Raw genomic sequence first — 14,624 nt, forward strand, 5'->3', positions numbered from 1 at the left:
AAAACAAAACACACACACATACACTAATTATTTAGAGAAAAAAATAAAATCGAAATGGACGAAGAAGACAGTGATCGAAGCTCAGAAGCAACTCATTTTCAAATTCTTTCAAGAAACCAACAACAATTCCATCATTTCAATAATGAAGAATTTGATGATGATAATAATCAGACAGACTTTACTAATGACTTCGATACGACAACACCTCCCCATATGGAAATCGATGATTTTTCCACACCTTTTCAATCTGAAACCCTAACTTCTGGTATCTATATGATCATATATATATATGAATGTATATATATATATGTGTGTGTGTGTGTATTTGTAATTTGAGTGATGTGTTGTGTAATAGGTTTAGCAGAGGTGCCGATACAATATGAAATGAGACAGGATGAATTGGAGCATTTGAAGGTACATTTTTGTTTCACACACACACACACACACATATATATATATATATGTACATTTTTTTAATTTTGCTAATATTGTTACTGGGGCTTTGAAAAAAATAAATTAAAATTGTTTAGTTGGAAAATAAGTATATAATTGACTGAATTGATGTTTGATTTTTTATTGGGTAACAAGTGTTTTTAAGTGTATCTACGTTTACCCAAATGGTAAATAGATGAGGTTACCCGGGAAGGTCGAGTTTCTGACTAAGATGTACTTGGCTTATCTTGGGTAGCCCGTGACCGTTTGTGAGCGTCACTTCCAAGGTATTTATATAGAAAGATTCAAGCTTTATATCTCTTGTGACAAATTGACGTTTTGGGAGGAATGTAGGACGCCTCACAACCAGGGCAACTGAGAAAATCTATTGTATGTATGCTACTTTAAAAACTTGCTATTGTAAGTATCAAACTTTCGGCTATTCTTATCGTATAAAGTGACATACATTTGAAATTAGCCAAGCGTTTCTTTATTTTATCAACTACCTTTGTATGTGCAAGGTGGCGGAAGTGTTAAGAGTAAAATGTGGAGCGCGTGTTTTTTAAGGTGTCCAATGTGGATTGTGCATTTTATTTGTTTCTATAGTATGGAAAAAAGATAAAATCTAAGGTTGCGTTTGGTTATGAGGATACAAGGTGTACGGCTGAGTAGATTAGGGATGATGATCGAAGGGCTCGCATCATCTCTTCTCTAGTTTAAGATCATTGACTTTGTTAGGAACAGTAGGTTGCACAACGGACGCAAAAACAGAAAATAAATAAAGAAGTCTACGAGAATATAACGTGGTATCTCACACAATGTGTGTGAACTAATCCACGGCTGCAACTAGGGATTTTATTGAGCTCAATGACACAGAATTACAATGAAAATAGACTAGTATATATAGGAGAACAACTAGGGTTTATAATCTTGGTCCCCAAGAAACCTAATTAGAACCAACCTTATTAAGACCTAATTAAATGCTAGCCGACCCGAATTAAAAAAGAGACCCAAAGAAGGACTTCACGCCCAACAATCTCCCACTTGAAGACCTTGCGAAAAACTTCAGCCCGCCTTTCAAGCAAACAATATCCTGGTCAAAACAGTAATTTCAAAACACATGGAACAAAAGAACAGGTCTAGCTCAACGAACAAACCAAACTTCAAACCATAGCACACCTAGTTGCAATGGACCCCCACTTGTTTAACAGAAGGCCCCGTTGGAGCCTCAGATGGCCCCAACACGGTCTTAGCAGACCTCAGCTTCCCATCTGACTCCCACAAAGTAGATTCAGGACTTCTCAGAGGAACACTCTCCAATGATGGTAACTTCTCAGGAGAGATTTCATTCGAATCCCTAGTCTTTTGAACCCAACGTAGATTCCCTGACTGTGTCGAGCTACTCCCACTGTCACGAAATTCCCGTACACGTTCAGACTTCCGAATACGCTCAAGCAGATTACCTGGAGTCCCGGAGTTCTTTACCGTCGACCGAACTCGTCTAACTACCGAATCAGCGAGCCCAATTTTGGCGTTCGTCTTAAGAGGGGTGGTCATTACCCCAGACGGAACAGGCACAAGATACAACGAACTTTTCTTGAAACCCCTAGCAATAACTCGATGTTTCTTGAACACAGTCCACTTTCCTCCACCAAACTTCACATCAAAACCCTGATAATCCAATTGCCCAACAGAGATTAAACTTGTTTTGAGCTCTAGAACAACCCTCACGTTTAGCAAAGTCCAGGTAGTACCGAAAGAAGTATCCAAGACAACATTACCTATGCCAGTCACATCAAGAACCTTACCGTTTCCAAGCCTAACCTTGCCAAAATTGACTTTTTTAACATCCTACATGCAATTAGCACTGTGGGTCGCATGAACTGATGTACCAGAATCCATGACCCAAGGTTCCACACTACTAAGTACCAGTGCATCACCATCATCTGAATCAGAAGCACTCTTAATAGCAGAATTCAAACCTTCGTCGGAGTTCTTATTAGGACACGAACTCCTAAGATGCCCTGTCTCGTTGCAGTCCCAACAACGCACACTCGGCCGAGTTCTAGATAGACTCCTGCCACTATTCCTGCTATTCCCTTTCTTGCCAACATGTAACATCTCAGAAGATCCCGACTGAGTACCTCTCCGGCGAATGTCTTCGCCCAATACCAAATTCCGAATCTTTTCAAATGTCATATGATCGGTTCCTACCGAGCTAGTAACAGCTGTCACCGTCCCGGACTAACTATCAGGCAATGAAGATAGCAATAGTACAACCTTGGTCTCATCATCAAACTATATCTTAACAGGAGACACACAATCTGGACAAGATTGAGTTCAATTTGTTATGTACTTGGTCACTGAGCTCCCTTCTTTCATTCTCATGGTAAACAACTCTCTCATCAGGAATTCCTTATTAGCAGCAGACGGTTTCTCATACATATTTGACAACGTCGACATCATACCACTGGCAGTAGTTTCAGACATGATGTTGTAAGCCACGTTTCTCTTGCAGTAGTTTCAGACATGATGTTGTAAGCCACGTTTCTCGTCAAACTCAGTGTAATAACCCCTCTTGCTTTCTTATCCTTCGTATCCCAAAGAGCTGCCTGTTCTTCATTCATCTTCTCCGGTTTTTTACCAAGAACAATGTCCAGATCCTTTTGACCAAGTAAAGCTTCAATTTGCATCTTCCACCAACTAAAATCCGAGCCGTCAAACTTTTCAATTACAAACTTCCCGTCTTCAGCCATAATGACAAACGAAAATTAAATAACTAAAGTTACCTGGCGTCAACTTAGTTGATTAACACCCGTCAACAAGAATCAAACAAAAAAACAATTACAGCAACCTTGTCTTCCAAAAGATCAGTCAACAACCTAAAAAACCCCAAAACAGGAACCCTAAACCTGAGATCCAACAGCAGCAGTCGGCTGCAAACAGTGACGATTTTTGGTGATGTATAGCAGCGGAACAGCAGCAACAGCTGCAAACCAGCTTCAAATAGATCTGACAGGAAGAAAGCAGCAGTTCCAGCAGCAGCAGAAAAACTGCAAACAGCAGCAGAACAGCAGCTTAATAAGCAGCAAACAGCAGGAACAGAACCAGAACAGATCAAAACCGAACAGTAGCAGCAGCAAACGAATTAAAATAATTCGAACAGCAGCAGCCACGACCGAATTTCAATCAAACTGATCTCAGAAACAGATCTGATTAGTAGCAGAACAAGATCAGCGAACAAAGGGGCAGAGAACAGTCCCTTAATCGCGAATTCAGCAGCCACAAACAGAATCAAAGCAGCCTAGTTAGGAACAGTAGGTTGCACAGCGGAAGCAAAAACAGAACATAAATAAAGAAGAACACGAGAATATAACGTGTATCTCACACAATGTGTGTGAACTAACCCACGGCTGCAACTAGGGATTTTATTAAGCTCAATGACACAGAATTACAATGAAAATAGGCCAGTATATATAGGAGAACAGCTAGGGTTTATAAACTTGGTCCCCAAGAAACCTAATTAGAACCAGCCTTATTAAGGCCTAATTAAAAGCCAGTCGGCCCGAATTAAAAAACAGGCCCAAACAAAGACTTCACGCCCAACAGACTTAACATTTGGATGGACTCATAAGATTAATGTTTAATATAATAGTATAGTAATACACAGTTCTGATCTTCATTTCGGTAGTGATTTTCACTAAGTTTGATCTGGTTGTCACTTTTTCCATAGAGGTTTAGAATCCGTAGCAAGTTTAAGCTTCAAAACCAACCTAAAATTTTAGTCTTAATTGGGAAAAAGGGAGTAATAGTCTATCTTTTTTCATAAATAGGAATCTTATGATGTGATTGAATTTTGTTTTGGGCTTCTGATAAGTTGTTTGGGACTTTGATCACTATGTATGAAAGATATGATCAGGTAATCAATAACTCTTTAACAGATGCTTATAATTTATTAACCCACTGACCCGTTTTGCTATTTTCTTATGACTGTCTGCTTAGTGGAAAAGCTTTTGATGCTTATTGAATTTTTTAAAATTGTTTGTGATTGGTCATCTAATCATGGACTGCACGGTTGTTACTTTGTATGAAGATGACAAGACTTATTAGGCATTCAATATGTGGCTTGCTATTGATAACAAGAATTTTTTGCACCTTTTGACTTCTCAGTGAACGGAAGAGTTTTAACAAACTAGAAGTGGAGAAGTAGATAGAAACGTGATATAAATCAGATTTATTGAATGGTGAGTCAACGGGCACCAAGATGGTACATGGGACCAGAGGGTTGCCACCCATTTACCACCTTTTTATTCCCCTCAGATTTTTGGGTTGTGTTGATATTGGAAATACCATTTCATCTATAAGGCAATTTCATTTTGCAAGACTGGTAGGGAAATTTTTTCCACATTCAACCCAGTTATCCATGTTTGGTGAATTTTGATGAACCAACACAAGTCAAGGAACTTAAATAATTTTCCCCATAGTTCTGTAGGGGTATTTTGTAATTTATGAACGATGGCTAGGTATTATATCTGCAAGGCATTTTAATTTACAAGACTGGTAGAGAGCTTTTTATTTGTTCTGTTTGACGCCATATGTAAGCGTGCGGTGAAGTTCACTAGGAAAATACGTTGTTGCAGAATACAGACTAGGTTGTATTCCAACATATGGGCTAGGAGGAAGGCCTTTGCTAGTGTATTGTATTTAGGAGTGGTTATTATAAGTTTGCATACGAAAGTTATGTTAGTGATCTATAAGGCCACAAGAACCTTCAGAAGCCAAGAACTTCATATTGAAATATGCTTCTCATTAGTCATTACAAGATACCACTTTCTGATTTGTCTAATTAGTTTAAAAGCAACCAGAATTATACATTATGGAAATACCCCTATGGCCCTATATAAATAAGATCCACATTTTTCTCCTTTGCTTTTAACTATTCTATTTAGGTACAACATTAATGTCTTCACTTATTGACATGTAAGACTGTACGAGGTTTGTTCATAATATTTTGACTGCACATGTGTACTAGAACCGAATCTAGATGAGATTAACAAACTTTAGCACTAAAACTTAATCATACTTGGTTGACAAAAAAAATGAACTCTCAAGTTTAGTATTCAGGTTTATACACAAACAGTTTGTCATGAGTATTCTTTGCCAGTTCTCTAGTAAGATTCACATTATCTTGTGGACTAACTTGCTTATGTCTATGTGTTTACAAGCATGGTCATGATACATGCTATATCTGGTAACCAGATTCTGGTTTAAATCCCTGACCTTAAACATACGAATCTGTTCAACCCATTTGACCGATTCTCTTCTTTGCTACTCTAGTTAATTTGACTCATATAAGTTAACACATAACCCATCAACACTTCCCTGATTATTAGGGTTGAAATTTCCACTTTTACCAAAAGGGAGGATGGATTATTATATCCAGAACTGCATAATACTGCTTTAGGGATGATTATTAAAATTGACCAGTTTACTTTAATCGGCTATTAGCAAAAAAAGTTATGGCTGAGCTCTGAATTTCTGATAGATCAGATTCTTTAACATCTTTGTAATCTTAATACTTGAAACTAATTGCAATAATATATACTATATTAGAATGCATGTATTCCAACACTAGTCGTTTACATCTTGCAACCTACTCATGAGGTTGCACGTTCAGCAATTTGTGGTTTCATTTCAGCTGGTATATTCTATGAATACATTGGGTTTATATGTACCAATCTTTGTTCATATTTAGGATCCGATACATATTATATTTACTTACCATTTTGACCTTTAGAGTCAGCTTCAAGGAAGTCATCAAGAAGCCTTGGCAATTGTTATAGCTCAGGCTGCTCAAGCTCATGCACATGCGGGAAATGAGATTCAATTACCCGGGGTTCCATCTTCATCTTCTGAATTATCACCTCCTATTTCGATTCCTCCTAGATTAAATTCACAAGAAGAGATACCCTCAGTGGAAGAGACTCCTGATAACCTTTTCATAACAGAAGCCGAACAGAAGCTTACATCCAATTTTAAAACAGTATCTACTTCACGCGCTGTCAAGACACCCGTTGATGGATACAATTGGAGAAAATACGGGCAGAAACAAGTGAAGAGTCCTCAAGGTTCTCGGAGCTATTTTAAGTGCACTTACAGTGAATGTGATGCTAAAAAGATCGAGTCTTGTGATCAGTACAATTCTATCATTAAAATAGTTTATAAAGGTCAGCACAAACATGATCCACCTAAGAAAGTGTTTGCCAAAAGAGGCAAGTCTTTTTCGGCTTCTTCTAGAGAACAGGAACGGAATACGATGTCTACACCTAGATCTATGCAACATAAGTCGATTTCCCCTATCAGTAATGGTCAGATTTTAGTTGAGGAGATGGACCTACCACCACCAAAACGGAGGCAAGTTGCTGACTTTTTGTGTATTTATTGGCAAATTGCAGAAAAAAGTGATTTTCTTTGTCATATTCTAAGTAACTAACTTTAATCCAGAAGAAATTCATCAATGTTTCAAAAAGTTCTATCTAATTTAATGTAAAATGTTAACATGGTCAAAATTACCCCCCTGTCATAATTTTTCAGCAGGTTAACATGGATGGATTACCTCAAATTGACTTATTTATAAGTGATGGTTTTTTTTTGGCATGTAAAAAGTTGGTCAATAATAAAAAGAAATTTGTCTATAATGTTATGCTAAATCAGAATCTTTATGATATGCTCTTAATTTTTATGTTACTTGCTCATGAAACTCCAGAGTAGTAAAGAAAACCAGCTCGACAAGTCCTGGTTCTGTTCTGAAACCTCCAAAAAAGCCTAAGTTTGTCATACATGCGGCAAGTGATGTTGGGATCTCAGCAGATGGTTATAGATGGCGGAAGTATGGACAAAAGATGGTTAAGGGAAATCCCCATCCCAGGTGCATATCCTGTTCATTTAAAATTTCTACTACTATGTCAGTTTGTTCATTTCGATTTGATGGCCTTTGTATCTTCATTCAGGCAAATAAAAAAGGTTACCTTTAGAGAAATTGGGTCGAAAATCTCCATAAGTGTATTATTTATCGATGCAATCATATTTAACACAAATAGTTTTTATACGTATAATGCATATCCCTTTTTTCACAATTTCTTGGGTATATTGAACCTGACCCCGACTCATGCCATTTTAGCCTCTGTAAAAAGTTTACTCATTTTGATGGTTAGCTAGCTTGTCCGGCCCACTCGTTCTATCTAACTTATGTTTGACATGTAGGCTGTATAATGGCTTGGCCGCCTGGGTACGTAGTTGACAGTTATTACATGGCTGCATTAAGGTTAAGACCATCTAAAGCTTTAATTTCTAACATTGTTTGAAAACAAGAAGATGATAAAAGATCAGAAAGTCATACCACATTCTATTTACCTTTTTGTTGGTGTGAAAACACACATTAAGAAGGTCTTTATTTTACATTTAACCTCTCCTATGAATTGTTATAAATAAGACCAATGTTAGAGAGTAGAGTTACAGAAAAATAGCATATTATTGGTCAGCTCTATTGATCTACTCTCATCAAAATGAAGTATGAGTGTATGACTTAGTCAACTTGAAAAATAGCATATTATTGGCCTACATTTAAACTATCTAACGATGTTTCTTTGCTGTGTCTCTTTTCTTGCTTTCCTTTTTAGAACATGTTTCTAGATGTAGAAGCATGTGTGCGTACAAATATACGCGTGTGTATATTTGCTTGTGTGCTATGGTTGACAAGTGTAATCGAGTCAGAGTTGGATAGGAGTGATTGATGATTTGATCTGACCCGCGGTGCGGTTCAATATAGTGGTTCATGATTTGACCCATTACCTAATGGGCCTTGATCTCACCTATGGACCATGTTATTGAAATATGATCTAACTAATCCACATTGATGAGTTCTTACCCCACCCTCCCTTCTTTTGGTCTAGAGTCTTTCTCTCTTCGTTTTTCTAGTTTCTCTATATTTCTTTTTTATATTTTCGGTTTGTTTATTGAAGCTTCATTTATCTATTACTCGTATTATCTTTGTTTTCAATTTTGATTATCGATAGACATGCTTCAGAATATTTGGCACGGTAAACAAGCCATATTTAGCATGGGCATGTAACTAAACATGTTTTAAAGTAAAGGATGGTTTGTGGAAGCTACCACATGCAATTTTTTTGAAAGGCTCATATATCTGGACGCCTTGCAATCAAATTTTCCCTTAAAGCCACCAATGTAGGGATGATGAACCGGAAATCCGAAGCCCGACTTAGACCCGCTCGATACCGGTCTGACCCAGCCTGCCCAAGTGCCTATCGGTCCGGTCCATGGGTTTTGATTTTGTGCATTTTTGGGTTTGACTGGGTCGCGTCGGGCCGGTTCGGTTTTAAGCCCGTGTTCATGCCTACACCAATGTATTAAAATAGTGTCATACATGCCTCTCAAGTGGTATCTTGTCTTATTTACCAATTTTGACCAAAAAACACACGAAATGGAGATGATTTTAAGTTTATCAATAAACAAAGTATATTTGACGGGACATTGACTTATTATATGTTGAAATTTTTGCCTTTTGATAGAACTTGTGGTTATGAATGTGGGACAAGTCGAGTTTTCCATTTTTTTTTTGTCAAGGCCACTGTATTAGAAATGAGAGGTGATATTTGTACCACAGAACTTGATTAATTTACCATTGTGGTGCATTACTTAATTGTACGGTATGCTATAAAACATGTACAGTGTGGTAAATGCATCAAAAAATGTGGTACGATTATCACTTCCCATTAGAAATATCATTGATGCTACTCAAGTAAAATCTTGTCTTTCATACCAATTTTTACCAAAAAAAATCATATGATGGTTATGATCATGAGTATCAAAGGCGAATGTATTTTTGATGAGACACCTTTATGTTGAAGTTGATTTTTGAAAAACTTAGTAATGTGGCTTGAATTTGGTTGAAGTTGGTATAATTGACATAAGAAATATACCTAGGTTGACTTTCGTTTTAATAGATGGGCGGCCTGATGAAGTTGGGCTACTGTATGCGGAGGCCACCCAAGTATATAATGTTGTTCATTGGGGCAACCCAAGTATATAAATTTAATGTTGTTCATTAGGGCCTTCCATTTGTTAAAACATTTATATAGGTTGACCAAGTATGTATATTTTGTCGTTTCGACCAAAAACATGTAGAATGACAAAAATAACCTTAAAGATCTATAAAAAAATACAACATGCATTTTATGGGGTGCGAGCTTAGTATATGTTAAAGTTGTCTTTTTATTCGGATAAATTCAAGGGCATTTATGTCATTGAACATGTTTTGTGATCGATATTGGTATAAGTAACCCACGTTACATAGTTAGGCGGCCTATATGAACATTTTAATAGATAAGTGGGCCTCAAAGACAAAATATGAATACTTGGGTGGCTTCCACATACATTATTAGAACGGATCGTCTAGAATGGATCAACGCAGGTATAGATCTGCCTAATGAGTTGACCTTGGGTCAACCTTTTGGATCATTTAAATGGATTGATTTTGATCTAGCGTAAGACCCTCTCCATTTCAGGCTATGTAGCACCCATATTTAGCATTTTAAACATGCCCAACATGCCTGGCCTTCCTGGCCATTATCCAAATGTGTGGTTCTACTTATATAGTTTACTTTCAGATATAATTAGTAGTCTTTTTGGAAAGTACAATGTAATTTCATCAAGGTAACTTCATTGTGTATGGAAAGATGAATATTGAATTTGCTTATAGAAGAATGGGGAAAGCTGCTCAATTTTGCCCAATCCATAATTCTGATTTCTTTGTGCCATTGACTTTTTTTTTTTTTTTTTACATTTTCCTAAAGTCACTATTCTTGTATGTTTCAGGAACTACTACAAGTGCACTTCTACAGGATGTCCTGTTAGGAAACACATTGAAATGGCCGTTGATGGTTCATCTGAAGTAATACTAACATACAAAGGAATTCATGATCATGACATGCCCACACGCACACAAGAGCAAGGACCTCCTAAAGTTCTTCTTCTCACTGCCGTCTCTTCGCCCTCCAGAAACACCTCACAATTGAAGAAAGGTGCAACTGAGCCATTAAATGGTGTAGCCGAGAAAAGATGTGTTGAGTTGGTTCCAATCCTTGCTAGTGACAAGATTGAAGTTTGAGGTACCTTGAGGATTATGACAGGTTTAACTTTAGCTACCTCTTTGTCAAGACACTCCATTTTAATTAAATAAATTCCCTGGTAGATGTAGTGGGTTTTGTTTAATTGAGATAGGTTTAAATTCTCAGGAAGTTGTAGTTTATACAACTTCGGGCGTTATGGTATAGTGTTGCCTAAATATATTGTTTGGAGCCTTAGATGCGACAATTTTGACCTATTTACTTATAAATGGGTCATTTTGATTTATTTCTTGCCTCCAATGGGTCAAGTGGGCTAAGTTCAACGGTTTAACTAGAAAGAGATCGGGTTGAAGTTGAATCGATCAAAAAGGGTCAATTATAAATATTCAAGATCAATTTTCTAGATAAAATCTGTAATCCGTTTTTGTTAATTCAAAGTTAGCACGTTAGCTTTTTATGAGCATGGATAGCGTTTTACGTTAGTTTATTCAAAGTTAGCACCTTAACCGAAAGCACAAATGAAACAAGTGTAATTCTAGTAAATGATCTCTTTCTACCTCAAAACAAGTATCTTTTAAAAAAACATAAAGTAATTGAATTTGCATTAGCTACTTCAACGGCTTCGATTTCTTGACTTGAAGAATCATATATCAGATTGAGCGAGCCTGAGTATTTTCCTGTTGTAAGTACAGAGAAGTCTTACGACTTAATGTTGACAAGAAATCAATAAGACTTTGACCCAAAAGTTGTGTTTGACCATGCATGTCATGAATTATTCCGTAACTGCAAGTTTTTCAGTTTTTGTTTAAACACATATGAGTTTGTTCAGTCTTTAAAATATTACCTAAGAGGCTAAGGTTAAAATTTAATTACCATACTTTTTCAAGTGAACAGGATGGATGTTTGTTTGGACATTGGACAATCACCATCCATTGTGGTAGCAAACAAACGACCTCCGGTTCAACATGAGCCCTCCGATTTTGTGCCGGCATGAGGATGGATGGATATATCATATGCTGACAGAAAAGAGAGGTAAGATGGAATCCACGACATTCCGATAGTTACAAGTACAAATGGTCAACTACAAGGTCAAGGCACAATCCCGATAGATATTTGTCGGTTCATGACTTCATGTTTGATAACATAACAATTTTTTTATATTTTTTTTTCTTTGTTTTTTTGCAAAATCACTAAACCACATAAGAAACAGATATTGATTATCATCATACAAATAAAACCTAATCACGAAACTCGTACAATTTTGTTATTAAGTTCTTTTGAAACCTTCCCTCTGATTCAGAACAGTGACCAAAAAAAATATTTCATTCCAAAATTGCTTGCAATTTAACCAGCAAACCTTTTCGAAGGGGCATTCAAACTTGAATTCATGAGGAACTGCACGAACATTGTGAAAAGGGGAAAGGGCGCCTGTCCGTGCACTTTCCGGAAATGACAGAAATATAGTCCAGTGCCGCGAAGGCGATAATGTCTTACGATCTGGAGATCTCCGCGGAGACGGATAAGAATCAAATCTGAAAACCACACATAAAACGGGAAACACTCCAGCCGTCATTCGGGCACGTCAAACTTGGAGCATATAGAACCATTTTGGAAAATCCAACACTAAGATATGAAGTGTTAATAATTCAAGCATTTGCAAAATGAAAACTTTCAAGCAAGTCTGAAATTTGAAGTGCATAATGACATCACTTATACAAGACGAAAGTAATTTACTTTACCTCAACTAATGACAAGTGGTCGATTCACCCACATCTCTCAATGCAATAATCTATTTGTGACTAGTTACGTATCGAATATTTAAAACCATTAGCGTGATCAAGCAAAAGCAGTGTTTCCGTATAAGACCACATAAAGAAGGAATAATCGTTTCCATCCTCAAGGTCATAAATCTCTTCTGTGTCGGGATAATAAATTTTAAGGTGGGCATAGTCACCTTCTTCTTGTTCTTGCGTTACCAGTAAAAGGTCACCGAACTTCGTAAATCCTAGTAATGTCTTTAATGTGGCATGTGGCACGTTGATGTTATATAACTTTGTAAATGATCTATCAACACCTTGCTCCTCCATCATCCATAGACAACAAATTGGTAGGCGTTCTTCAAACTCTCTATGGTATTCAAGCAAAACAAGAGATTCCCGTAGCTTAGAAATGGAATGAATACTACAAAGCGGGTTGGTTAAATTACCGGTGAGATTTATCTCTTTAAATTCTTTGGCAATCAAATCAAAAGACACGATCAGTGATTGAGATCGACCATCTTCGGACTCAAGCTGATCAAAAGCAGCCCAATAAATAAACCTATGGATAACAACTTGAGACCCTTTGAGTCTAATTGATTCGCGAGGCATATTGGTAGACAGAGTACTCCAAGTCCCGGTGCTTAAAGTGAAAACTCGGACATTCCAAAGGAGGCTAATGCCAGGCCTATCTTCGGTTTTCCACTTAGGTTTATTCGACTTACGTTTTGAGAGAACATTCCAAAAGAGGCTAATGCGAGGCATATCTTCGATTTTCCACTTTCGTTTAATCGACTTACGTTTAATCGAGAGAATAGTAGGATCAAAAGTGACAGGACAAACCCCAAAACCAATAACATCATCCCGATTTCGGGAGCCAGGCACTGGAATACGAACGTATTTCCTTATCGAAAGATTCCAAAGAACAACCATCTCGGAATGAAAATAATGTCTCTTATAGTTAGTAGGTATCTTAAAGCACACCAAACCGTGGGAGCTACCCACTCCACAAGGACAACCTTGATAATCTGCAAGGATGTCGGGAGAGGAGATGCTATCTTGGTAGAACCTATCTTGATGATCTTCATCATCAACATAACAGTAGAATTTATGCTCATTAATAGCATAAAGATCGTCGATTCTTAAAATCAAACGACGGGGCAGAGGGTGACGAACGCCATAAAAAGCAATGAAACAGGGGCTGTCGATCAAACGCTTCCATGTTTTTGAGACTGTTCGGAATTGGAGTAATGAGATTAACGGAAGCCACTTCAAGATTTCAGCCAGGATCTCTGCAGGTATATGTTCCAACGATCTTATTGCTTTTTGTTTTTTTGAACGTAACATTATTGTTTTACTTAATACCAACGAATAGGGTTTTTGAGGGTTTTATTAGGGGACCGGTGGTGTGTTTAAATAAATATTGAGATGAGATTTCGTAGCTAATTAAAGGGCCTTGAATGATACGTGTATATATAAAAGCCCACAAAAGTAGACATGGGGCTTTAAAAAAAATGACTTAGTTAGAAAATAAGTATAAAATTTTATTAGGCTTTAAAAAATAAGTATAAAAATGACCGGTGGTGTGTTTTATTAGGCTTTAAAAAACCTGATCAAACCAGAAACTAAAATTACTTATTCCCACAAATAAAACAGAAAACACTCCAACCGTCATTCGGGCACATCAAATTCAAGCATGCATATAGAACCATTTTGGAACATCCAACAATAAGACATTAAGTGTTAATAATTCAAGCATTTGCAAAAAATGAAAACCTTTAAGCAAGTCTGAAATTTGTAGTGAATAATGACATCACTTATACAAGATGAAAGTAATGTACTCTACCTTAACTAATGACAAGTGGTCTATCCACTCACATCTCATAATGTGATCATCTATTTGTGATTAGTTACTTATTGAATATATAAAACCATTCAAGTGATCAAGCTGTAAAAGGTAGATTTAGGCTTAATTTTGAGGATTAATGATGAAATTGTGAGTTTTCATATAGTGTCTGTGAAAGGAGAAAAAACCGGTATTTAGGAATAAGAAAGATTTTATTATATATGAAAGCCTCAAATACAAATGGGGGTGGAAGGAGATATTTATATATTCCACTAATTAACATTAACACCCCTTCCACTAATATAATTTTACAATTAAACACCATAAAATATAAAGCTAACAATTTCCCCTTTGGTGTTGAATTGTAAATGATGCATCGTCTTTTGCTTTAGGCGAGTCCTTTTTGTTGAGAATCTTTGTTGAGTAGTAGACTTTGTAGTTTTC

The 14,624-nt window shown here is 36.8% G+C and overlaps 2 protein-coding genes across 2 annotated transcripts; one reads left to right on the forward strand and one right to left on the reverse strand.

The window, feature by feature from the left end:
• Positions 1-7: 7 nt before the first annotated feature.
• On the forward strand, positions 8-10,863 carry LOC122600321 (probable WRKY transcription factor 32). The gene is made up of 5 exons (XM_043773027.1): positions 8-265; positions 356-414; positions 6,230-6,846; positions 7,199-7,360; positions 10,327-10,863. Exons 1-5 carry the CDS (start codon positions 55-57, stop codon positions 10,616-10,618), a joined length of 1,341 nt encoding a protein of 446 aa, XP_043628962.1. The 5' UTR covers positions 8-54; the 3' UTR covers positions 10,619-10,863.
• Positions 10,864-12,376: 1,513 nt separating this feature from the next.
• LOC122601040 lies at positions 12,377-13,681 on the reverse strand. Its single transcript, XM_043773818.1, has one exon. The coding sequence runs from the start codon at positions 13,679-13,681 to the stop codon at positions 12,377-12,379; it is 1,305 nt and encodes a 434-aa protein (XP_043629753.1).
• Positions 13,682-14,624: the final 943 nt, after the last annotated feature.

The sequence above is a fragment of the Erigeron canadensis genome, chromosome 5 (assembly GCF_010389155.1).
Source record: "Erigeron canadensis isolate Cc75 chromosome 5, C_canadensis_v1, whole genome shotgun sequence".
Lineage (NCBI taxonomy): Eukaryota > Viridiplantae > Streptophyta > Magnoliopsida > Asterales > Asteraceae > Erigeron > Erigeron canadensis.

Bases quoted from the DNA above. Each gene is read 5' to 3' on its own strand.
- LOC122600321 (XM_043773027.1), top strand. From the start codon at position 55: ATGGACGAAGAAGACAGTGATCGAAGCTCAGAAGCAACTCATTTTCAA. The intron at 266-355 runs GTATCTATATGA...GTTGTGTAATAG, and splicing joins ATCTGAAACCCTAACTTCTG to GTTTAGCAGAGGTGCCGATA. The intron at 415-6,229 runs GTACATTTTTGT...TTTGACCTTTAG, and splicing joins ATGAATTGGAGCATTTGAAG to AGTCAGCTTCAAGGAAGTCA.
- LOC122601040 (XM_043773818.1), bottom strand. From the start codon at position 13,681: ATGTTACGTTCAAAAAAACAAAAAGCAATAAGATCGTTGGAACATATA.